Source organism: Nilaparvata lugens, chromosome 7, assembly GCF_014356525.2.
Source record: "Nilaparvata lugens isolate BPH chromosome 7, ASM1435652v1, whole genome shotgun sequence".
Taxonomy (NCBI): Eukaryota; Metazoa; Arthropoda; class Insecta; order Hemiptera; family Delphacidae; genus Nilaparvata; species Nilaparvata lugens.
Window position 1 is genome coordinate 15,464,990 of NC_052510.1, and position 27,396 is coordinate 15,492,385.

General features: G+C 35.0%; 2 protein-coding genes across 2 annotated transcripts in view; both read right to left on the reverse strand.

The window, feature by feature from the left end:
- Positions 1-27,396, reverse strand: part of LOC111058456 (homeobox protein extradenticle) — a 241,667-nt gene that overhangs the window by 190,210 nt on the left and 24,061 nt on the right. The window lies entirely within an intron of this gene.
- LOC120352282 lies at positions 1,115-3,742 on the reverse strand. The gene is made up of 2 exons (XM_039432149.1): positions 3,219-3,742; positions 1,115-3,036 (listed from the first exon to the last, which is right to left on the reverse strand). Exon 2 carries the CDS (start codon positions 2,814-2,816, stop codon positions 1,311-1,313), a length of 1,506 nt encoding a protein of 501 aa, XP_039288083.1. The 5' UTR covers positions 2,817-3,036; positions 3,219-3,742; the 3' UTR covers positions 1,115-1,310.

Here is a 27,396-nt window from a genome sequence, read left to right on the forward strand (position 1 = left end):
ACATGAATTTTGAGCCTCTGCAATGAATTTTGCATTGGCGTTTTTCTTAGCCTCTCGCAATCTATAACGGTAATCCTTCTTGAGCCCAGTTGCTAGTTCAACCAGGTGAGGCCTGATTCTAGCTAAATCATTTGTCATGGATACCATATCTCTCATTCGGGCTAGTTCAGGAGTGAACCAGTCTTTTACTTGTGGTACAGAATTTCCCTTCATAGTTGTGAATCTTTTAGAACTTAGCGACCTCATTCTTAGTGGAAAGAAAAACTTGAAACCATCCATGAGAGCATGAAAGAAACATTGAAAACCACCAACCGCCTGCATATCAATAACAGATTCCAACCAAGAGTCAACCCAAACCCCCAAATAATCACAGAAAAGTCTGACAATACCATCATTGAACACTCTGTAAGAAACGTTTCTACTGGAACCATTACAACTTCCAACAACATCTGCCATAAAAGTGGCTTCCATGAGAATGTGTTTATGATCTGCAATCTGATCAACACTAACCTCAGCAACATAGCTCCAATGGTCCAAATTTGTGAAAAAATTATCAAGGGAAGCATTACCTCTTGTAGGTTGCATTACTGCACTATACAAATTCAGACTTCTTAACAAATTCAAAAAACCTGAGGATGCTGCCGACGTGCCAAGCAAATCAATATTGTGATCAGTTCCAATTATTACAAACAAACCAATATTACTGAGACATCCAACACATAATTCAAGCTGCTGCAAAAAACATTCAACATTTCCATTAGGAGAGCGATACATGCTTACCACAACAAGTGACAACTCCGGAATATGTATCCCAGCAAACTCAGCATGCATCTCAATACAGAACTCTTTGAGGTCTAGGGCGTTTGCCGACCATGCCATACTCTCTCGCACAAAAACAGCTACACCACCACTTGAAGTCTGCCTAGAGAAATGAGCTACCTTCCTGAGACCAGCCAAATTGCTGTAGTATTCAATCTCATCTTCAACAAGCCAGTGTTCACAGATGCACAAAACGTCGATGTCATGCAGCTCACAAAGTAACTCAAGCTCACTAATTTTATTCCGCATGCATTGGACATTAATGGAGCACAATTTTACGTTCCTACCTGTATAAGTTTCATGATGTTCAATTGATCCCCCTCTGTGCTTGTCCATGGCTGTTATAGGTATATCAATGAGGTTTGAATGAGCAATCATTATACTTCTGGGAGGTTTAGGTTTTCTAATGGAGTTCGAAATTATAGGTATTAGAGAGCCAGTTACCTCTGCATGTAGGCTGAAGCTTTGTTCAACTTCATTGTCTGGAGCTATTAGTTTAAATTTAATGCTACATCTGGTTCGCCTGTAGCCGGTACTACAGCATCAACCTCTCCCCCAATCAACGAAGTACTGCCCTCCAAACATGGCCCAGTTGTGAGCTCAATAATCATGGACTCATAAAGATTACTACTAGAAGTGGCTTTTTTCCTATCCAGGGAATCCCTAATAATAGCATCAAGCCTCCTAGCTATTTTAATTTTCCCTTTTTTATTGATGTGTAAACCATGACTTGTGTGTTCTTTTGCAGTGAGATCCCATGTGTTCAACAAGGTAACAAATCCGGAGACAATTTTTTTCAGGAGACCATTAATCACCTTTATCATGCAATTTATGGGTGAGGCAGCCGGCATATCATATCTGTAAGGCACAGTCCCTATTATCACGTTAGTATGTCTTGTCTGACGCAGTAAACTCTCAACTGCCAATCTGAATATAATAGTGTCCTTTTCATTAGCTGAGTCATTTATGTCATTTGTACCACCTAATATAATTAAATAATCTTCTTTATTCATAAGCTGTACCTCTTTACAATTAAAAATTCTATCTAATATTTGACACATACCAGCACCAGGGTATACAAAGCTTGAGACACTATATGAATGTGGTATTCTATTTTGTAGATAGGATGCCAGATCACGACCTTGACTATCAGAGAATATAATAATTTTCCCCCTTACATGTTCTATAATATTCCTTATTTTAGATTCACTTGTTTGACCCAATGACTCACTGCAGTCCTCACTCACTACTAATTTTCCTACTAATTCAACTTCTTGGCTTACTTTTGATATTATATTAGCAAGATTTTCCCTTTCCAATTCCAATGAACTAATTATACTTCTATTTTCAGCTATATCATGCTCCAAGTTTATAATTTCCTTATACAATTTATCCTTGGTTTTATTGAGTGAGATAAAATTACTGTTTGCAATAGCATAGTGCTGATCATCAGAATCAGTTGACAAACTTTCGGTCTGTATGGCAACACATTGAGTAGTAGGTGAATGTGATGGCACACATTCAGGATGTTTAAGAGATTGAATTTCTGCTATAAGTGCATCCTGATAACCAAGAAGTTCATTAATACGTTCAATGAGAACATCCTTGTCCTGTAGAAAAAGGGGGTCAGTCTGACTACTTACATCAAAAGAGAGTGCCTTTCTTATATTTTTTAAACTTGAATCTACAGACAAACGTGACATCCTACATGTAATAACTCTATTAGTCGTTTTTTCAGCAGTGTCAATTGTTACTGATTTTGATAAAGAATTTTTACAAAGTTGTGGGGGAGTTTGTGTAGCATGTTTGACATGACTGTTTGCAGATGATTTAAAATTTTTTAATGACTTGTCAGTAGTGATGGTACTAGAGCAGCCTTTATGGACACATCTCCAAACAATATCGCCCGAGGACAAGGAATGACTCTTTCTATAACAATTCTTATCATAATAAATAGCATCGTTATTTCTAGTTGTTTTATAAAGAGAAAAAGACATCTTATAATTTCTCTCTAGTCACACTGTATGAGTTATAGGAATAAAACAACAATATTCTTAAGCATGAGAAATGAAAGAAATACATTCAAGTTGGAAATCAAAGAGAAATACAGTTTTAATTGTTAAGGAAAAGTGATAAGATTCCATTCATTGAGTCCACTCAGTTTATTATCTTTTTATTTTTGAGATTAGCGATGATAACTGTCAGTCACTCTCACAACTGCAACTGTCACACACAGAATTAGATTAGACAAGCCAGCCGCACGAGAAACAGGAGCAGCTGACAATCTTACCGCATGATAAGAATAACAGCTACAGCACAAGATACTAGTCTCAGCCTTGTCAACAATTCGTAGATTCAATTTGTGAAGAAGAGTCGGGTTTTCTGAGATAAGAAGATACCGGTACACGTAGATCTATCAAAAGGCTCCACTCAACGCCGAGATAACAGCAAGGGTGAGAATTTCACAGAGGATGACTCCGTTGATGATACGCTGCTCAGATCAACAACAGTATCATTGATCAATGCTGCCGATAAGTAGTGACCACTAGTTGCTACAGCTAAGCAACCGTGCAACGGTTGAAGTTCTAGATGAAACGGGGAACCGCAGAGGATTGAGCACTCCTCTGTGTAGTCCCAATTCAGAAGTTTGTTTCTTATTAGTGACAGTTCTATGAGAGAAATTTCAGATCTTTACGTTTAAAGCAGGGTGGTCAAAGTTCATTAAGCAAGATTAAATGCATCAAATACCGTCTTTCTCCATTGCTTTCAGGTAGGTTAGAAAACAATTTTGACCTCAAAAAGTTCAATTTCCAGGTTTTTACTCACGATTTGACACTAATCTTGAAGTCAACCACTGTATGTATTCGAAAAACTATTTCTAAGTAATGAAAAACCATTGAAAATACTTGAAAAGAAATAAACTTTGAGACACAAATACAATCAACCAGTCAAGGCAGCCAGTCAACTCACCAATATAATCATAGCCAGAGCCTGAGCAAGGTGCCGTCAATACAAACCATATACACCACAGGTTGCACTCATGCTCAAAAAACTAAATGACCAATCTTGAAATCAAAATTCATTTTCCAGTAATCGAAGAATTCATTGGTCTATTAACGCACAACGAGCTGTATATCGATCAATTCAGGTAGACTTTCTAATTCTTAAAATGATAGAGACATGCAGCAGCTACTTGAAAGTGAATTGAAACGATTGTAATAGTAAAAGATGTTATTGTAAGCTTAATAATTTATCGTGTATTTTTTACTTTTCTAGATGGTGTGTGGCACTGAAGTCAACTGGATTCAGGGAGTCGGAATAACTGTTGAACCTCAATTTGGACAAAAGATTCAGAAATGTTGTGGAACTTCTTCATACCCTGAATTGAGCATGAAGAAATAATCTTGATTGAGCCTAAAGTGGATAAAATTGAAAGTGTAGTAAACAACTTAATCATTAATTTTAATCCTAAATAATTTTATAATCTCTCCTCTAATCAGTTTAGCCTGTTTTTCTTAGTTATAATGTTTCAATTATACAGGGTGTTTCAGAAGTAGTGTCGAGAATTTTAGGGTATTGTACCTGGATGCTAGGAGACTACAAATGTCATATTTGAAGTGTCCAAAACTCAGCGGTTATCCTTATAGCTGCCATTTTGTTTTTTTCACTTAAAAATTTTTATCTCAAGAACGAAATGTTGTATTGATCTGAAATTTGGCATGAATATTTATGCTATAAAGACTCAACTATAAAAAATAAAAAAAAAATTTTTCGTTTAAATTTTTCAAAATGGCGGCCATTTTAAATTTTTGATGGCGAATATCTCGAAAACCGTCCATTTTACAGAAAATTTACAAGAGACCAAAAAGTTAGCAAATCTTTTCACGATTCCAATGATACCTAATTTATTAAGATTGGTCAAAGAATAACAGAGAAATTAATTTTTTTCGTACTGCATGCATGACCACTTTTCACCATTTAAAGATCAATATTAATTTTTTAATTCCAGATGTATCTAAGATGAAGCTTTGAAACTCGGTATGGCTCCATATGGGCAAACAGATGATTTTACAATGGTTTTCAGATGATAATGTTTGTCTTGTAAAAGTATTGTTGTTTCATTAAAAGTAAAGAACCAGATGTAGTGCTTCCTATTTCTTAGTCTCACGTTTCCTAGGTCTTATTTCTATCTTAAATTTCCAGTTTCAATATTTTCTTACGTTGCTTCTACACAAATATTTAATTATTGTAATGGAATTTAGTTCGCTGGAGTACACCGATATTCACTTCATGTATGGAGCAGCTCTTGGCAATGCGACCGAAGCAAGAAGAATGTATGCAGCTGCATTTCCAAACCGCCGTCTCCCTTCCGACAAGGTGTTCACAAGAACTCACAATCGGCTGAGAGAAGTTGGTTCATTTGAACGGAACAGGGTAATTGCTGGTAGGCCTCGAGCAGTTCGAAATGTTGCTTTTGAAGAGGAAGTATTGCAGAAATTCGATTTCAATCCTAGAACGAGTACGAGAGCAGTTGCAAAGCAAATCAATTCAAGTGCTTCTTCTGTGTGGCGTGTACTAAACAAGGAAAGACTTCACCCCTTCCGCTTTCAAAAAGTTCACTCATTGGTTGAACGCGACTATGAGCCAAGAGTAACTGTGCCCGTTGGTTTCTTCAGCAAGACATTATCCAACCAAATTTTCTAGAAAATGTGTTATTTACCGATGAGTCCAGCTTTACAAGAGAAGGAATCTTCAACTCTCGCAACAGTCACGTCTGGGCCTTAGACAATCCTCATGAGGTCAAAGTGCGTGGTTATCAGCATAGATTTTCGCTGAATGTTTGGACGGGTATCTTAGGTAATCGCGTGATTGGACCATACATTCTTCCTAATCGTCTGAATTCTCCCACGTGCATTACTTTTTTAAGAGACATACTACCAGAACTTTTGGAAGATGTGCCTCTTGCAAACAGATATAATATTTGGTTTCAACATGATGGTGCCCCTGCTCATTTCGGAAATGTTGTTACGGACTTTCTGAACATGACCTATCGTCAGCGGTGGATTGGGCGGGGTGGACCTGTACCGTGGCCCGCACGTTCACCTGACCTCAACCCTTTAGATTTTTTTTTCTGGGGCCATATGAAAGACCTTGTTTACAGCACGCCAGTAGAAAACGAAGAAGACCTTGTGGCAAGAGTGGTTGCTGCAGCAGGTGCCATTCAAGATGATGAAAATGCTTTTATAGCAGTTCGACGGTCCATGATTGAAAGGTGCAGACTGTGTAATCAAGTTGAAGGACGGCATTTTGAGCAATTGCTGCATTAGTATCAGTGAACCGATTTGAGTGAAATTAATATTTTTCAATGTAAAATAAAATTTGGAGGAAAGTTATTCTTGTATATTTCTGTAATAAGAACGGTTTTCATGAAATTATAAAAAAAATTAATATTGATCTTTAAAATGGTGAAAAGTGGTCATGCATGCAGTACGAAAAAAATTAATTTCTCTGTTATTCTTTGACCAATCTTAATAAATTAGGTATCATTGGAATCGTAAAACAATTTGCTAACTTTTTTGTCTCATGTAAAGTTTCTGTAAAATGGACGGTTTTCGAGATATTCGCCATCAAAAATTTAAAATGGCCGCCATTTTGAAAAATTTCAACGAAAAAATTTTTTTTCATTTTTTATAGTTGAGTCTTTATAGCATAAATATTCATGCCAAATTTCAGATCAATACAACATTTCGTTCTTGAGATAAAAATTTTCAAGTGAAAAAAACAAAATGGCAGCTATAAGGATAACCGCTGAGTTTTGGACACTTCAAATATGACATTTGTAGTCTCCTAGCATCCAGGTACTATACCCTAAAATTCTCGACACTACTTCTGAAACACCCTGTATATATTACGTTTATTAGTATCTATCAGTTGTCCTGGGAATGCTCCGCCTACTATTGGCGTGCCTTGTCTCGGCCAATAGCAGACAAGACCTTGATAGGCCAGCCATCTACCAATCATACGGCTTGAAGCCAACTACCAATTCATATTGCTACATTAAATGTATACTTATTGATGTTCAGGTCTAATGGAGTCGCTTTGTATTATAGATATTCAATACCTATAATATAAAATTATAATTATACAATAATAATATTCAATATCTAAATCTATGATATTATGAAATAGAAATTAATTTTATTGTCTAATGATGGTCTAGGGGGTTTCAAAAAATATGTGATACTACAAATCCAAGACTTTTATTGAAAATATTGATATCTATCTTATGTTACTTATCGTACAAATAATCAAAGCAATGGTAGTCCAATTTAATTTTTTTTGCAGATGGTGATGCTCACATAAGCTTAAGGCTTGTACGGATAAAAATGAGAAATGAGGTTCCAGTGGGTTCCGAATTCCATTCCACCAGGAAGCGAGTCTTATTCTCATAAATGATATTAAAAGGAGTCGGCTCTACACGTGGTCATCCTTCCACAGGGAGTAGCACTCAAACGTACCCGTATCTCTACTAATCTAATCGAATGCTTATCAGCACGACCACAGTCAACCGCTTCTTAAATTTATTGTGCAAATAGGATAAATTACTAAGAAATTGTCAAAAACCACAGATTTTATCTGAACTTTGACAATTTCTTAGTATTTTTATTTAATATGAATAATTACCAGAATATCAACTTCTCAACTACACAGAAAGGGAAAAATATAATTATTACCCCATTATCTATTATCTATAACAATCACTTCATGGTTCATCATTTCCAGGACATTCAATAAAATTTGTTTTTTTTTTTAGAAAAATCTATCCTTAATGATAGTTGAACTAATGATTGAATTCCAATTTGTTGAGAGAAAAAAGTAGTTCAATTCAGAATTCCATATCACCAAACATTCAACCATCCAACACCGCAGCTTCCGCTTAAAGAAGCAGAAAATATGAGTGGTTGGTGCCAATTATTGAGCACATAAAGCTACCGGCCACAGTTAACGGCCTTGAAAACTGTTTCGAAAGCAGTAATTTCGGCCATCGACAGTAACTGACAGCAGGGTTGCTCACTAAAAAAATCCAATTTCCCCTCTAAAAAAACCCCGATAATTTTATTGCTTAATCACTGCGGCCCGGAAAGCCACAATTCATCATTTAATCTACACTCCAGAATCTACTGGCCAGCCTAGCGTGTTTATGCATTTATAAAAGCGAACAAAACATTAAACCGAGTTTGCGCAGTGATAATAATAGTAGTGTAGCGTCGGCTCGGCCGTTTTCTCCATTTAGACTGATTGCTGTTATTAAAAAGTAGGCGAAGCGGTGCAGGATGAAGCTTATGGCAGGCAGCAGGAGGAAGAGAGAGAGAGTGAGAGAAGACAGAAGCGGGAATGAGATGAAGAAGGATAGACTGGATGGATGCACAGGGTAGATAGGTGTATCGCACTGACTGTCCAGGTGCTGTTATTACAAAACGTCACTGTGATATCTCTGGTACAACCAAGCAGAGTTGATCAAATACTTAGGAAGAGAAGGAGGCAGAAAAGAAATAAGAAGACGAAGGAGATAGAGGAGAAACAAGGAGACGGTGAAAATGAAAAATATAATAAGAAGGTTGTGGAGGAGAAGGAGAAGCGAGAGAAGAAAAAGAAGAATAAGAAAAAGAGGAACAAGAAGAGATAATTAGAAAATGAACATTATTTTCACTTTTTGAACTAAGTACATTAATTTAAATATTGGTAATAGAAGTAGAAAAAGAAGGAAACGAAGAGAAAATGAAGAATATCACGTGAGAAAGGGGACGAGAAGGAAATGAGACGGAAGATTGGTATGTGCACAGTACATATTTATCTCACTGACAGTCTGGAAGCTGCTGATACAATATGTGACAATTTAATCACTATTCCCACTACTTTATTGTCTAAATTCTTTGATTATGTAACACCTTGTTATCCTTCGAAGAGCTTTCTGAAAGTTTCTGATGGAGATTTTCAAGGTCGAAGAAAGAATTCTAAATGGAATAACCACTAACCAGGCGTTGAACATCTAGAAACTCATAAATTCAGATCAGAGTGCATAGAGAGAACAAAGTAATGGATAGAACATAGAGCTGTAGGGCGTACTTTTGACACCCAAATATTGAATAGAAATTGTATTATTTGAAATCTGAGTAGCGGTTGAGAGGTGTAGTCTACGTTCAAAATTTGACAAGGCATTCATTGAATAGATGATATTTCAAAGAGATAATGTATGCTTCATACAAGTATGTTCCTAAAAAAGGAATTCGACTACAATAAACATACAAACATGTTTCCCATCTACTTGGAATTTAAATGATTTGAGGAATTTTTTGAAGTGGAATACGTCAAAACAAGATAATATCTGATACTGTTTGTAGGATTCCAAGTGTTACAGAAAGATGTATTTTGAAATGTCGCTTTCTGATGTGAGATGTCATGATGAACATACATTCCTTTGTAACTTTAGATGTAAAATAATAGATTTTATAACTTCAACTTATAACCATCACATTTGAAAAACTAAACTAGACGGTTCCCAAGGATAGTATATATAGCATTATAATATGTATATACTATTCTTGGACAGTTCCTACTGAAGAGACGATAAGATGGATGGATGACCTTTCATTGGTTACAATTTCTGAAATGGAAATGTCATAACTGTTCATAAAATAGTTCAAAGTAATGAAAGAACTAGAAAAAATATAAAGATAGGTGAATTTTTATTGCATGTGTATTAAAATTTTCAATCTTTCCTCACTTAGAAACCATTTCTTAACCAATTACGGAGATTTTAAAGCCTCTCTACTAAAATACTGACGCTACAACTACTAATAAAATTCTACTAACAACATCCAGTGTTAGTAGGCAAATTAATTACACAACCAGACAACTATTAGAGAAAGCAACGCAAATCCTTAATGTAGTCAAATAATAATTGCTAACAAAGGTCTACTCTCAACCACTGTAGGTACTAAAGAACAACAATAAAATCCTAGTTATCCACATAAAGACAAAAAAGCATAATCTTCTTGTCAAAATAGAATTACTAGATGTTATCTAAATTCCGAGCACATACAGAAGAACAAAGTCATTTCCCACAGGTTTTCTCACACAAGGATTATTCACAGTTGGTTAGTATTCGTGAAAATTTCGAAAGGAAGTAAACTATAGTAGAACAGTAGGCGACTTTGTCTGGTCTAACCCAGAACTACTATTGACTGGGAGAGACTCCATAGAAAACATCTCGTTTTCCGCAAGACTGCTAACTACAAAATTATGTACATTTTAATGCTAAAGAGGAACGGAATAAATTACTTCCTCTCACTATAGTTTTGAAGTGTTTAGTTTTAGAAAAATACTACATATGGCTCGGAGATAATTACTCAAATGCTTTTGTTTTCGAGAAAACGAATAGCCCAGAACATGTATTTTCATCGTTTGTTACTGTCAAGATTGATTGCTAAGATAATAGAATTTGGAATGAAAATTTAAATTTTGAAAGAAATTTAAATATGATTTACAGAGTAGAACTATAAATTTACATTGAAATAAGCAGTTACTTGGGACCCAAAAATAAACAATCCTGAATCAGTCAAAGGCTTCAAATAAAGAAATAATACATTTATATTCTGTTTCTTACTTATTAAACCATTTAGGCTATCACATAATCATTTATTAGGAATTTAAATTCAAGATTTTAATCTCTATTAACTCCACAATCATATGAGTAAACAAGTAGCTTGAAGAAATGATTGCCATGAAAAAATTAGGAATTTAAATTCAAGATTTTAATCTCTATTAACTCCACAATCATATGAGTAAACAAGTAGCTTGAAGAAATGATTGCCATGAAAAAATTAATCACTGGAATTAGAATAAAAAAAAATGCGTACACATTGGATTTGAGACAGCATAATAATGAGTTGCAGTCTAATTAATTTAAAATAATTCATATTATCTGTTTAATTACAATAGCATATATTATTTGTAGTCTAAACTGAATATCGGACAATATTTTTGATTATCTTTCTACAAAATTAATCTTTTTCACCTTCTACGGAATGTTCACAGTGTAGACAACTTCTAATGCGGGACCACTAAGCCCAAAAATAGTATATAGGTCTTTCCATAGGTTTACATCCATACCTACTACAACATCCTTGCACTAGGCCATCACCGTTTTGATCCATACACATTCATCTTTGCCAGCAAAAAATCATCAACAATAGCTTCGTTCAGCTAGAGTGAATAGTTGTGAATAAAGGGAGACTAGGGAATCAAAAAGTTAACAAGAAAAAAGGAGATGATGAAGAAGAAGAAGAAGAAGAAGAAGAAGAAGACCGAAAAAGAGGAACGAAGAAGCTGGCCGCCCGCTGTGTCTCTCAACTTGTTTATTGCCCCAACCGGCGTAGCAGTGGGACTCCTATCGAGAAACAGGGGGCATCATCACATCACATCACATCACGACAGAGCAGAGAGCATCATCCACAAAACCGAATCCAAGAGTAAAAAGGCAGTCAGACCAAGTCAAAAAGGCAGCCAGTCAGCCTCTACTCTAGCCAAAAGGTAAGCCAACAAAAGGCTGTTGAAGTGATACTGAAACTAAAGGTGAGGTGAGGGGGTGAGGCACTCATGTAAGTTCTATAAAATGAAGGGAAAATATTTTTTGAGGGTATCAGAACTAAGAAGAATTAATTAGACTTGACTATAAATTTTGCGACGAATTGTGGATTGAAAATAGTAAAAATCTCATGATTGTAACACTATTGGTAGTTTGTATTAGAAGACGTACACGTAAGTACAATAATTCAAATCACCAGTATTTCATAATGAATTTTATATTGAAATAGTTCAAATGAGAAGAATAATTAAAGTATAATTTATTAATGTTTATGTATTCCAGCACTTTATATTAATTTCAATCATTGTCAATCTTATGTTATAATACAATGAAACATTGGTGTAGGAATTGTAAAAAAAAAAATAATTACAGTATCAACAATGTTATGTGATAATACAATGAGACATTAGTATAATCAAAGAGAATATAATAGTTTCCATTTTTCTATGGTAAAGTCTTTAGCTTCTTGCTTGGACGACTTTCCCGCTCCGCTCTGCGCTGTGCTGAGTGGATATTAATTTAATATCCGCTCTGCGCTGTGCTGAGTGGATATTAATTTAATATCCATTGTATTATGACATCCCTATTTATTCATTACGTGACATTCAATTGGAATTTAAATAAATGGTATGATTCTCTCCCATTTTCAATTCTAATGAATTTACAAACTAAAACATTAATTTAAATATTTTTTTTATCAACTATACAAAGAACAAGGACATTCCAACTCTTATGCAAAACACACCGACGTTTTCCACAAAAACTTCAATTCAGCCTACAAATTCTGCCTAGCTCAGAAATAAAGAGAACAAAGATAAGATAGAAGAGTATACACACGGGTAGTGGAAGTCAAGGAAAAAGACGGCATTCACGTACTAAACAGAGGGTGAGACAAAGAGAGAGAACGCAGAGAAGATAAGAGGTGGCAACGGAAAATTTACAACCCACAAAGTAACCAGCAGTCTTGATAAGGGAGCAGTGCCCCCCACCCCTCGCCCAGGCAACACAAATCACCATCACCACATCAGTGGTCTAGAATCTAGAAAACGCCTAAGCACCACCAGACATGTTATCATTAGACAGGTATCATCAACATCGTTCATAAAATACAACACTATCATCATCGTAACAAACACCAGCACCACTATCGTTGATCTCATTCTATTTCAGACAATGTACTTCAAAGTAGACAAATTATAAGGCTTTATGTTGAAAAAACAATGGTGAAATAGAAAAAAAAAACGTAATTGAATTACAACCTAACCAACCTATTATATCATTGCAAGGGCTGGATGTAGATTACTGGTATAACCATAGAAAAACAGAATCTACAAAGAGTATTATAAAGGTATTACAGTAGAGTATTATATTATCCTCTCTGGTATAACGTTCTTTCATGAGGTCATTAACAAAATCCCTGCAGAAAAGAGAGTGGCCCGTTTTAAATGGGAATGAAAATATTTAATTCAATCAGATAGGATAAGAGAAATTACACATAATTCACATAAGAGAAATTGATGGCTTGAAGGAGTTAAAAAAACACTCAGGGAATTCCTCATTGTATTGTGTCCATACAGGTTAGCAGACTTCCTTGTTGATTAATGTGTGTTTTGTGAAATCTGTTGTGTTGAAATATGAAGGATGCTAGATATTAGATTTAACTTTGACGTGTCATAGATTGCGGGATCGTTGCTCCCTTAATGCAGTTTAATAATTGTGACGAACAAGTAAAGTAATGAGAAGGTAGAACGAAATTTAAATTTAAAATGGTTTGCTAGATAAAATACTATGTTATACTTTTGTCAAGATGGCAGTAATTTTTTATTGAATTTGGATAGGCCTACTCTTTGAGTTTGAATAATTTCCGTGTAGAATTAAAGAGTGAGGAATTATTTATTGGTGAAATGATCCATAAGAAGTATGATATGAGTAAATACAAAGGGGAATAAAGTGAGAATTCATACCATGAATGGAGCGAGTCTATTAGAACAGCAACATACCTGTAACACAACAAATATTCAATTAAAAAAAAGTTAAGTTAGTGTAAAAAAATATCACCAAAAGAATTCTATAAACAACACTAAGAAGAATACTGCACTTAAAACTACTGTATTGCATAAGCATTGCACTAAGGGCAGTGTTGTTAATAAAGTAATGAATGAAGATTCATGATTCTTCAAGCATTCATTGATGACACAAGAATTTTGAGCCATATATAAACGAATACAATGAAACTTGTCAACACAATTTCAGAATAACTTGATTTTTGTAAGATCTGAATAGAATAGAAAAATGATGAAATTAATAAAGAGTGAACATTTTTGTGAAACACTGAAGAAAACCAACGTGCACATAAACAAGCACCGTGAGGCCTAACTCATTTCAATGTTTTACTAAAAGTCACCATGCGACACATTACCAAACCTGCGTTCCTACACATTGCCACCAACAACCCCTCTCCACACTTCCCCGCCCCTAATCCAGCACTTCGCTCTCATTACACCTCCACTCTCTCAGCCACACACACAAACACTCACACTACAGACAACAGCACTCATCCAATTTATTCATAACTCCGTTCTTAGCGCGAATCTGGTATTCATGAAGTTTTGCCCCTACAACCAGAACTCCTAACTCTGACTGTACACACCAAATTCCCCCCCCCCTCATAGCAAGGACCTCCAACCCCCCCCCCCCCCAACAAAACAAACACCGCGTCAACTCGCGAGAGAACTATCCTGGATGAGACTACAACTCGCCGGCAGCTAAATTGCCATTTCCACGCAGCCACACACACTCTCTCACTCTCACACCCTCTCTCTCCTCTCATCTCATCAGAGCACTCACTCTAATCTAACACACTCGTCTTCTCGCTCTTTCTCTTTACTCAGTCTATCTTCCTAATTTAATCCTCTTCCTCTAACTTCACCTTTTTTCAACTAACTCTATCTAATAATTAGAATCAGCCTCTACGCACTCAACCTATCCTTGTCTCTTGATAGAATTTACTCATTTTCTTCATTCTCTTATTCCAATGTACCCATCATGTATTCTTCTCTTTCTTCTAATTGACACAAATATCCTTTCATCTATCTGATACTAATCTATTTCGTTATATCACATCTGAAAACACTTGCACAGCTTCTATATCTCGTTTACAGTAGTAGTATCTTGTCAGCTTCTAAACAATCTAAATTTATGAAACAACCTTGTAGACTGTAGGCTACAAAGAATTTTCTTAGCGCGGAAACAAATAAAAAGCTAGACTATGTCATTATTGGTATACACTAATAATATGGTAATTATTGAACACGTGAGTATATTGTGAATATCTGTACATTCGAGTCAATAAACTATACCAAAACTATAAACACACGGTAGCGTACCAATAGGGTATAGCCTTCTTGAAATTCTTCAAATACTTCGCTGGATCATTTTTACAATATTTTTTTATCATAATTTATTCCATATGAATGATGAAATATATAGTGTTCTATTTAAAAATATTTAGTGCTATAGGACTATAAATACATAGTCCTATATAATAAATATATAAAGTGCAACGGAAAACATTAATAGTAATGAATGTTATCAATCATGACAGATTTTCAATTGATTGTTCATACTTTTTTCTAATTTCAGCCACTCTATTCAAGTCTCAAATTTATTAAACTGGTTAGGTGAGACTTAGTCCATCCATCAATCTCAACTACTCTAATTACTGTACTGCATTGCATCGTCACTATCTGCCCTAGCAGGCAGTCGTATATCTGATACAATTAGCCTGATGATAGGTCGTTTCCACAGTAGAATGCCGCCACCGTCTATACTGCTCAGTTGAAACGAGAATAAATCTAGATGTTGGAAGAGATACATTTTGTGAGAAAGTTATTTCGGGAGCGAAACATTGCAAGTGTGTGGGGGAAGCAGCCAAACTATTCCAAGCCTATCACTTCAAACAGTCAGCATCGGTTGAATGGAAGGCCAATCGTGTTATTCACAAGAAATGCTGACAGATTAAATCGAATTTTACAATACAAGTCTGTGTTCGTTAGCAGACTATTTTTAAGTTTTGTTGGCTGCGTCTTGTCTAATACAACCCCCCCCTCCCAAGGGGCACCCCTCAAACCAGGTCCCCCTCACTTTTCGAAACTCACAAGCCAACATCTAACTTCTGAAAGCTTACTATAACCGACTTTGTTGCCTACAGAAAGGGTAATATAGTTATATTGAACACCAGAGGGTCTAAAAAAGGAAACCCCTTTAAAACGCTGAGTAATCGAACTGATGAAAGAATGTTCCTTGTTGTAAGTTCCAGACAGCTAGACTTTTCAGCTTATATACTATGTGTGAATGAGAATAAGTTGGAGCCTTCTTCTATAGATACTAGTTACTTCAAGTTTCCTCCATGAAAAAAATATGAAAATTGTTGTAATCAAGTACTACAGTTGACAAAGAAATATTCCAGTATACTATAGGGTTTGAAGCCAATATTAAAGTAAGCAGTTCAGACCTACTTGACTCATTTAGGGACTAGTGAGACAGTTACAGTTGTGCTCATAAATAACGGATTAAAAAAGTTCCTAATAAAGAACTGATATCACTATATAACTGTTTATAAGCTCTGTCACAAGAGCTAGGGGTTTCATTAATAGCCCCTATAAGAAATTATCAAGAGTAATGCTTCTTTTTGACATAATATAAACTAATTTATAACCATTTGTCAATTTTTCAAGCACAGTTTCATGCAGCAATTAGAATTAGGGTACGAACAGGACGGTCAGGTCGAGATGAAGATTTCAGCTCGCTAGCATTCTTCTACACTATAACTATTGTATCTCTACCTATAGTCGATTGAAAAAAGCTAGCAATTGCTAGTTCTAATAGTAATTGTAAGTAATTTTCAAGCAAATGCTAGGATTCCAGTCATGTGTTTAATCTCTAGTTTCCAGTTGATTTATTAGTAAGATTCTAGATTCATGTGTAAACTCCAGATTCTAGTTTTTATTGAATCGACCCAATGACTCATTGATTCTATTATTGTACAATTTTTAGTGGCATCGATCTCCACCGCAACTTACTCGTTCTGTTTGCACCTTTACACTATTGCTGATCGAAGTAGAGTTCGTTAAGACAGATATCCTTCTACTTGCCACCATTTTCAAAATAATCCCAATAAATCAGAACCTACAATTTTGTATGGTACTTGTGAAATAGAGAGAATATATTTGAGCAATATTTACAAAAGCTTTCAACACTGAGATATTGATTTTCTCCAAGAACAGTTAATTTTTACAAAAATGTTCATATCTTTTGTTAATATATTGAATGAATTGAATTGAATTTATTTCAGCAAAATTTACACAATTTACAATAATATTTCAACAGAGCAAATACACAACTTGAGATATGTAATACAAATAATACTATTAATATCTTATCCTATTCCCTATCATATATATCTATATTATATTTATGATAATAATATTCCTAGTTTAATCCAGTTCAACAATGTTTTAGCATATTTTATTGTGGTAAAACTTATCTTATTGCACCTATCCCAAGTGGATTCACTCTATTTAATGAAATATAAGAGCCCACATAGACCTTTTTGGCCTGTTCGTGGGTCAATGAGTCCAGTACTGTGTGATTAAAGTATACATTTTTCCTGATTGAACTTAAGAGAAATAAGTTTTTTCAATTTCATAATCGCACACACACACACACACACACACACACACACACACCACACACACACACACACACACACACACACACACACACACACACCACACACCACACACACACACACACACACACACACACCACATACACACACACACACACACACACACACACACACACACACACACACACCACAGACACACACACGCCACAGACACGTTGGTCATCACAAGGTGAACCGCTAGGCAAAAAGATATATTGATTGGGACAAAGAGAATATACAAACATTAGAAGTAACCAATATCCTATTGATAAATAGATTGAAGTAGCCGTTCACATTGATCTTCATTCAGCGTTTTTATCCAATTTGTAATTATTGATTTATATTTTGAGAAACTACATGCGCCCGGCTGACTTATTTCTTGAGGAATGTTATTCATAATAGTGTGGCATAGGTATGATATATTCCTATCACAGGCTGAACGGGTGTTTCGTTGAAGACCCGAGTGATGAAAGCGGGAATGTCTTGTCATGTAAAGATGATTGGACTCTGAATTGAAATATATTTTATTCTTGAACATGTACATCAGTACTGATTTAATGAATAGCTGCCTGATTCTGAGAACGTTGAAGACCTGAAACAATCGTACGGATGGAAATCTTCTGCATAGACCAAGGCCAACTTTTATTATAGTTTTCTGAGTCACTGATATTTGATCTAACAACGCTTTGGATGCACTTCCCCAAAGGATAATACCGTAGGAAATAATGGACTGAATGTACGCATAATACACTGTTCTCAAATGATTTATATTGAGGATTCCCCTAAGCTGGTTGAACACATAAATCATTTTTCTCAGCCTACTATTAAGGTATCTAACATGAGAGCTCCATGTCAATCGACTATCTATATGAATGCCCAAATATTTATATTCATAGACAGTCTCTATTAAATCACAGCCACATGTATTACCCCAATCAGCCCCGCACGTGTGAACCCTCAATTCCAAGTTGGTAGGGGGAGCACGACTGTCACGCAGGAAAATAGGCAAACACTTAGTTTTTTTTGTATTCATGCTGAGTATATTGATATCAAACCAGCTTTTCAATTGTCTTAGCTCACTTGAAGCTACTCTGTACACATTTTCCCAACTGTCTCCCTCAAAGTAAACGGCTGTGTCATCAGCAAAAAGCATCATTTTACCACTCATATTTACCTGAATAATATCATTAATGTAGACCAGAAATAGAATTGGTCCGAGGGTACTGCCCTGTACCACACCATAATTGATATCTTGGATGCTACTTTCGACTCCTGCAATAGATACCAACTGGCGACGCTTCGACAGGAAACTTTTAAGCCAATCGTGTGCAGCACCAATTATTCCTATGGCCGTCAGTTTATTCAACAACAAATCGTGATCAATGGAGTCAAAAGCTTTTGCCAGATCAATAAATAGTAATAGAATATATTTATTATTATTAATACCCTGTCTCAGATAGTCGCTAAGCTGAAAGAAACAATTAGACGAATTCCGGTCATCCCTAAAGCCAAATTGATTATCCATTAGAATGTTATTGTTTTTAAGGTACTTGGTCAATTGCTTCTTGAAACATTTCTCGATGACCTTAGAAATGAAACCAAGAAGGTTTATAGGTCTATAATTATTTAAATCATTTTTAATGCCAGACTTATAGAGTGGAATAACTTTCGCTAATTTGAGAATATCCGGAAAAGTTCCTGATGTAAAGCTTCTATTAATAATGTGACGAAGAGGAGTAACAGTAGATTTTAAATTATCCTTCAAAAGAGATGCTGATATGCCATCGCAGCCAGGCGCAGAACCACCTCGTAGCTCCAAAATGCAGTTTTCAACATCCATCTCACTCACCTGCTGTAAGTCAAAAATCGAATTGCATGGAGGGTGATCCATGTCAGGTAGATTAATATTATGGTTGCCTTGTTTTATAACGTCTGCAAGAGATTCTCCAACTTTAGAGAAAAATATATTAAATTTATTGGAAACATCAGAAACCGTAGTACAACTTCCTGTTTGAGGACTTCGGCTGTCGTTACTATTAGTAAGAAAACTTTGAATAGGAAATGAGTTATTCCTTGGATTTACACCCGAAATTTCATTAATTGTTCTCCAAAAGGAAATAGGTTTAGAATCGGATAATAATTTATTCCTATAGTAATTATATTTTGTAGTTTTTAATGATCTATTCAATGTTTTCCTATAATTATTGTAGTATAATTTCAATTGTAAATTAAAGGGTTGTCTGATAACAAGCTTACTTAATTTATTCCTCTTTTTAATCGATTTGATAAGCGAATCAGTTATCCAGGGCTTTAATTTTTTTAATTGGACTCTTTTTGGTTTATTTGTTGTACAACTATGTTTAATTTCTTGAATTTTCTTAACGAATGATTCAGTAGATTCATTGACGCTTTCTATCATTGTTACATCCTGCCAGGTTTGCTGTGAAACAGTTTCTGAGAATTTCAAGTAATCAATGGAAGCATGGAATTGGAGAGGTTCAAATCTTGGTACATTCTGAGCTTGATTATCATTTTTAATTAAAATAGACGTTACATAGTGGTCAGTAATGTCAGACCGGAAAACGGCCGGACGGAGAGCCTCCGTATCAAAGTGCCTGACAAAAATGTGGTCGATGCAAGTCGAAGTGAAGGCCGTCCGCCTTGTAGGAACGTTAACGCAGGAAACAAAACCAGCCCCATAGAGCACATCTAGATATCTGTTACTAATATTATTAATTTGGTCAGTAAGAATATTGCAATTGATATCTCCAGCGATAATCTCAATAGTGTTGTTCAATCTATTCCTCCTATCGATGTATCTATCTTCAAGTCCACTGATAAAATTTGACAGGTCCAAGCCCTGACAGCGATAAGCACATAAAACGTTATAACTCAGCTCGTATTTTTGGCAATCCAATATTAGACAATTAGGAATATAAATGCAGGAATATATTATCATAATATACCACCCTATTTCATCTCCCAATTTTCGTCATTTAATTCTATTTCTTCCTAATCCTCCACAATTGATCTAAATGTGTTTCCCCTCCTTCAATTCTTCCCAAGTGGACCAGCCACTCAGAATCTCACACAGCTTCATTCAGCTGATGGGCACTGACCATGGCGCGATAATGAGTCTTCATGCATCAAATTCATCTCCCAAAACAACAACAACAACAACAACAAGGGATAGCCCAGCACCACAATAAGTTACGAATTAAACGGTCAGTTAATGACAGTGCGGCTGGATTATACACGCTTGGCCATCACAGTACTCAGACACGGTACAAGCTGCATGTAAACTCCACTGCAGCTCACATCTGAACTTAATTAGCTTCATCTCACTTACTCTCTTCCTCTTATCGTCTATCTTCATCATCCATTCTGTATAGAATTATTTCATTACTCTCTCCATTCTATCTACAATCTATATTCTATTCTTCACACCAAACACATTCATAATAGACTTTACATCATAATAGACTCTTACCAAGGATGTAGATTGTCATGTTAAAATTTCCCCGATTTATGGAGATACAACACATTTTACACAATTATCAAAACACAAATTTAATTACTTCACAGTAAAACTTGATATTAACTTAATAAAATTATTGCATTTCATGTTCATATTCACTTTTTGGGTGTCATTCGTAAGTGCAATATCCCAAATATGCGAGTATTTAGACTTTTTGTTCATTGTGTCTATTATATAAAATTATCAACATAAATTTCAAATAAGATTTACACATTGCTATTTGAAAGCTAAAATCTAACCTCTCCAACATTTTTCTAATTCAACCTATTTGCCTAATTCAACCTAATTGAACAGAACCTATTAGGTTATGTTCATACACTAGACAAATTGAAATCTCGTAGTATTGAGGCACTCCCAATATTGAGTTGAAAGGCTGGTGTATTGGTATAATTAAATCATTCAATGAGACTTTAATATAAATTGTAATATTAGCTACTTAATACATTGGTAGTAGTTACTTCTATTATAAACTGGTACCTAGTAAGCCAGGATATTTATTATAATCTACACTAAATGATTGGATAAAGTAATGTAATCAGCATATTTCTCTCAATATTTCTATTGAGATACAGTAATATACACATTATCCACTCCACCTCCATTCCATTATAAATTCAATATTATTTATAACATTTCCTTCCCCTTCCCACTGTAAATCATCACTACAATATCCAAGCTCCAATATGTGCGAGCTAATGTACAAGCATCCTACATGGAGGATATAGGACACCGTGGTATGGATTTACTACACTGGCAAAGCATGTTCCATTATCAACCCACACAGAGCCATTATACTGTGTACCTTGTCAAGTCTGATTAGTTTAGATCTGAATAATCTACTTGAATCCTGCTCTGGAATACAGGAATGGAAGGATTAGAAGTATAGACAATGAGTATTGTAGAAGAATTAAATGAGTTATGGATGAAAATTAAAGTAACTATATAATCAAGTAAAATGGAAACCTAACAATACATTTTACAGAAGATATTTTTCTTCAATGGCATCTTCTATTTTATGAACAAAGAACGTCTATCCCAAATCACATATCCTTTAATATTGAAGTTAGGTTAGGTTATGAAAAAATGAACACTTTCGAATTTGCTGAAATGAAGTTAAATCATCTCAAACCAATTGCCAATAATGTTTTGAGAAATTTCGCTCTACCTTCTCATAAATTGCGAGACAGGTCTACCCAAGTTTGAACGATTCTTGAATTTTTTATCTCTGATACAATGAGAAACTTTTGGAGTAGGTCTTTGAAGTGTGTAGATTACATACATAAATTAACATTTTAATGATATAAAAATCATTCTCATACATATATACAGCAAAAATTAAAACATTTTCAACAAAATTTGAAAAACACAACACAACGGTCATCCATATTCCAGACAATCATGCAGTATCCAATTCCTCCTGCAATTTACTTATATTTCTCTTTCTCTTCCTCTCTATCATTCTTTCTTCGCCTCTCTCTTCAATCCACAGACTTTAGTCACTGATTTATGACTTGCATAGAAATAAGAGGCTGTCTTTACGTCGTCTCGTGCCTCGTACTCCTCTACGCCCTTCATTATTATTCTTTTTAATGTGATTTTCTCTTTCTTCTCCTCTTTCTTTTGCCTCTCCTCCACCTTCTTCTCCATCTCCTCCTCCTCTTCATCATCCTCTTTCTTCTTCTTCATCTCCTCCCTCTTCTTCATCTTGAAAGCCTAATTAGACGTCGACTAACGAGTGCAGATTATCTTCTGTTGCCACGTCAATTATAGTCGCGCTTTGAAATTCATAAGGCTGTTATAAAGCGGCAGCGCACTCGCAGAATCGCGCGTGAGTTGGTGATGTCGGTTTTTGTGTATGCGGTAGTATGTATTTCATGCTTCTTGTATCGCACGAACTTGGCACGATTTTCAGCACAACACATAACTTTTCCTCAATGTTGTATGAAAATCAATGAAATCTTATTACGTTAATCATTTACACATTGGAAATTCAATTTACAAATTTATTAAAATTGACATAAAAATCATTACCTAACAATTTTTTTTTAAATTGAATTATCATAGACTTAAGAGAATGTCTGCTATGATCATGAGCGGAAATATATCTTGATGGGAAGTTTTGTTAAATGATTTTCATCAATGGTACTGTATCTATAGAGTTGTCTATTGTTCCTGGTTCTTGATGTAAATTAAACTGTAAAGCTTCATACAATAGATACATTATGATTTAGTAATGTTTGCTCCCCCTTGGGGATAATTATTTCATTTTACAGGCCTTTCAAAAGTGGTGAAATACATGTCATTTCTAGTGTTTTGTATCTAATCAATTAATAAGTTCCTTATAACAATATATATTAAATATTACCAACCTCAACTAAAATTTTAAACAAGGTTTTGTGCGAAATAAATCAATTTTGAGTAAAAATCTAATAAAAATCAATATAATATTAACCATCAACGAAAATTCACATTGAAGCTCAAATTAATCATATAAGAGACTGTTGAACTGTGACGCATTCGCATAGATGTGGGCACTGTAGTTCTAATTGTAGAGAATAATAATGTGTTGCACAAGAAGGGGTGGTGTCTAGGCTAGGGGGAGGGAAGGGGTGTCTGGCAACAACTAGTGGTGTATTTTGAGAAAGCACCTGTTTAGAACAGCTGTCTGCTGCATTTACTTGCCTTCACTGCAGTGTATATTCAATTTTATGCACTTCATGCAATTTGGATGGATAGTCAAAGCACTCAATTTAAATTTACAGAAATGCTGTATGCAAATTGAGAGAGTCTGGAAAGGACCAAGTAAGAATTTTGTTTTGCAAGTATTGTGAAAATTTGATACAAAACTAAAGCGTTAACAATATTACCATTGAACCGCTTTTAAATTCTTTCAAACACTAGAAAATAGCTTCTAAATTAAACTCTCCACAATTATTATCATTGATTTACTTTCCAATTCTTTCAGAAATTTCCCCGATAACCAGCGAAAACATCAATTTCCCTGACAGGTGTCACAGTATCGCCCCGCTCATCAATAGCACTTACGACTAAAAAGGAAGGAAGACTTGGACAATAATTTCGCACTCAATGACAGTCTATTTCTAGCCGAGCACCTGATAATAACAATAATTTAGCCCAGCTACTATCATTACCGGCACGATAGCCTTCGTTGCACAGCTGTCAGCGTTTCATCAGGATAACATCAATGCTACCCATGCAACCAATGCTGACAGAATGAAATGATTCTCACTACAGCTCGTATCAGCTCAAGAAACATGAATCGGCCGCATTCAACTCAACTTACAAAAAATGGTCAAGCATTTCATCCCGCCAGCTACTCTACTACCGTACTTACTATTGATCTGTTTTCAACCCAGTATTACCATAGTTTATAAACATTCTATGACATCATGTTTGGTAACACAAAACACTCATAATCCACTCCTGTACCACTACCACCTAAATTTAGGTGGTAGTGCCTGTATCCATAGGAGCTTTTCCTGATTGTAACAACCTATTCCTATTCAATACTACAATCCCATGAGTTTTCTTCTCAAGTTTTAGTCTTAAATATATCAATATATTTATGTTAAATATTGATTTATCTTCAGGATAACGTTTTTCCAAGCGAATTAAATGAAATTACTTTGATTGCAGGGTTGCAATAATCCGAAATTAGCCGAAATAGTACATTTCGCACCTAGGGCGGCAAAAGGAGTGTCTGGCAGTTCCAGATCAAAGTTTTCAATTTCTTGACAAAGTCGTGAGCGTTTGAGAGCCGGCGAAAATTTTTTTCCCGAGTTGCGTACCTAATTTTTGCTCCACTACAAAAACATATTGAAAACTGAAAACTTGACGTACTGGAGACATAACATTGATGAAATGAGAACTTGACAAATTCAAAACTTGACGTACTGAAAATTTTATAAACTGAGAACTTGACGATATGAGAACTCGACAAACTTGAATTAAAACTTTGACACACTGAAAACTTTAGGTACTATTTTCCACACAAATTCCACCAGAAAGCTTGTTTCATTATCGACCAGCAAAACACTATTCCATACATATTCCCTACTAGGAACACACTCCATAAAGTAACGTGTACTATTTCACATCCCTGGTCATCTACAAATTCGACATTCACACGCTTCAACATCAGCTTTTACAAACCGACCACTATACACCACACTACACACAATAACCTGTCACGGTTGTACTGTATTTCAATCTAGTGGGATGGCTACATGAATAAACTACAGCCGAATAACAGACGCCACAACGACAGACCGCTTTTGTACATCGGCGTATACGCTCTTACAATTTCTTCCGTTTCAATTAACCCGTCAAACATATCCGTGAAATACACAGATCCACACATGAAGCGATATACATACACTTACACAAGACGCAAATGCATATTCACTCATACGAATGAAATACACAAGTGGGCATGTGTGAGTGAGAATAAAAGTAGTGTATATGTGAGTATGTGTAAGTGCATGAGCCCGCAGCATGTGTGACATTGGAATGGATAGATAGTAGTGTAAGTTGTAGTAGTAGTAGACAAGGGCCATTGAACCAAGACATACCTTGGTTGAGCTCTCGGGTTTAGTCGACCAGTAACATAGCAGCTAGCAGCTCATATAGCAGCCGTCCAACATTTTGCATGCATAGACGAGTATGATGCTTAGGGGCGGCTTGAGTGCTAAAGTGCTTCAAAACTTGCAGCATGCAAATTTATGGATACTGCACTATAATATTATGGTAGACCAGTTTTGTAGTAGGCAGAAAGGGATTATCAGCAAAATATCGGAGGATACTGTGGCTGTAGTAGCTAGCCTAGAAAATAGAGAAAAGATTATCTATTCTTCAGAGAACTTCATCGACGTAGATGGCTCAGGCTACTTTGATAAAATGAAAAAAGACCTTCATTGATCAAATTTTATTTGCCAAAAGTTTTTATAGAAATAGACAGAATGCAACAATGCACAAATATAACCACCATCATATACAATGGCAGCATCTCTGAGTGAAATTGGTAAATTTCAAGCTTTAAATAACATGTATTGGAGATGTGTCAATCATATAACAATTTCAAAATCAAGTTTTATTTATGTTTTAGAGAAAAACAAACAAATACTCGTCACTTGTCCAACTACAACGGTTCAGTGAAGGCTTGAATTGGTGCTAATCGTTTCTTATTTTTGGTATGTTTTTACTTAAATGTGAAAATATAAAATTTACATAAATGTATGACTGAATTTGAAAAATCTTGAATAAACATATTTTTAATGAGAAGTCAGGTTATGATGACATTTCAAATGTAAACAAACACAAAGCAGACTAACTTTTTTACTGCTTGAAATTTACCAATTTCAGTCAGAAATGGTGCCACCATCACCCACCTCTCCAATTTGTGTTTGCTATAATCAATTACAGTATTACAATGTTCCTGGAAATAGAATAATTTCAGATTGAAATGATTTAACAAAATATTATTCACATTGTTTGCAAAAGTCATAATATAGTCCTATCATTTTTACATAATATTGTGGCTCGACTAGCATAAGTATAGGCTTGTGAGCTAGCTTATATACACAACGTTACCCTACAATCATATTATAAGCAGCGAAATAAAATTTACAGTCAAAGAGAAGTAAATCGAGATTGAATTATTAGTATTGAAGGAGATCTAAATGGAGTTGAAAAGTCTCAATTAAATTAATAGAAAAATAGCATATTAAATAAAGCTGGAGAATCAAGTTTTAATAATCTTGAAATTATTAAATAATTAACACCCTCTATTAAATAATGATCACATTCGAATATATGGACTGTTGAGGATAGATATTTGATAATTTATAAATAGTTTATTTTGTTATTCAATATAAAATATATTTATCTTGAATCTTATGAGAAATGGAATTTATACATTTATTTATGGTGTATTATACTGAATCCAATCAGGCAATCACTCCAACAGTCCAACTTCACCCATATTCAATTATTTGAAACTTCCCAATTAGCCAAGAAAATAAGAATTTATAGTTCAATCAATCCTATAACAAGCAACCCAATTACACCACTTCTTTGAAAATTGCGTACTAACAACACCCAATCACAATGACTAATACAACAAGAATTTCTACTGAATCCGAGAATTCCTTCACCTGTTAGCAGCCAACCTAATTACCTAGGTATAAGTTTCTACCACTCTGATAATGAACGACAGAGCTGTCAACATCAACCTCCCTTCCCCACAACACAAGTGATAAGAAACGTGAGCGGTTCTTCTATTCCACAATCAGACGATATTACACTAATATAATACTAAATTCTCAATGTGAACAGAAATATTGTGGAATTTCTCCATATTAAGGTGATATTGTCAGTCCCACATTATTTTATTTGAGCCAAACATAAGTTTCAAATAAGACCACTGAAGATGATGCCTTAGTGCATTGGAACTTAAGTTTGGCTCAAATAAATGATGTGTAACTGACAATATCGTTTTTATTTCACCTTAATACTAAATTCTATCAGAGAGAACAGAATACTCGTTATTCGTACAGAATACAGGATATTCGTTTATCTCTGATTCTATAAAAAAATATAATACGATATTATTCAACAATCTACTGTTTGTTTATAAAGCTACGT

Bases quoted from the DNA above. Each gene is read 5' to 3' on its own strand.
- LOC120352282 (XM_039432149.1), bottom strand. From the start codon at position 2,816: ATGTCTTTTTCTCTTTATAAAACAACTAGAAATAACGATGCTATTTAT.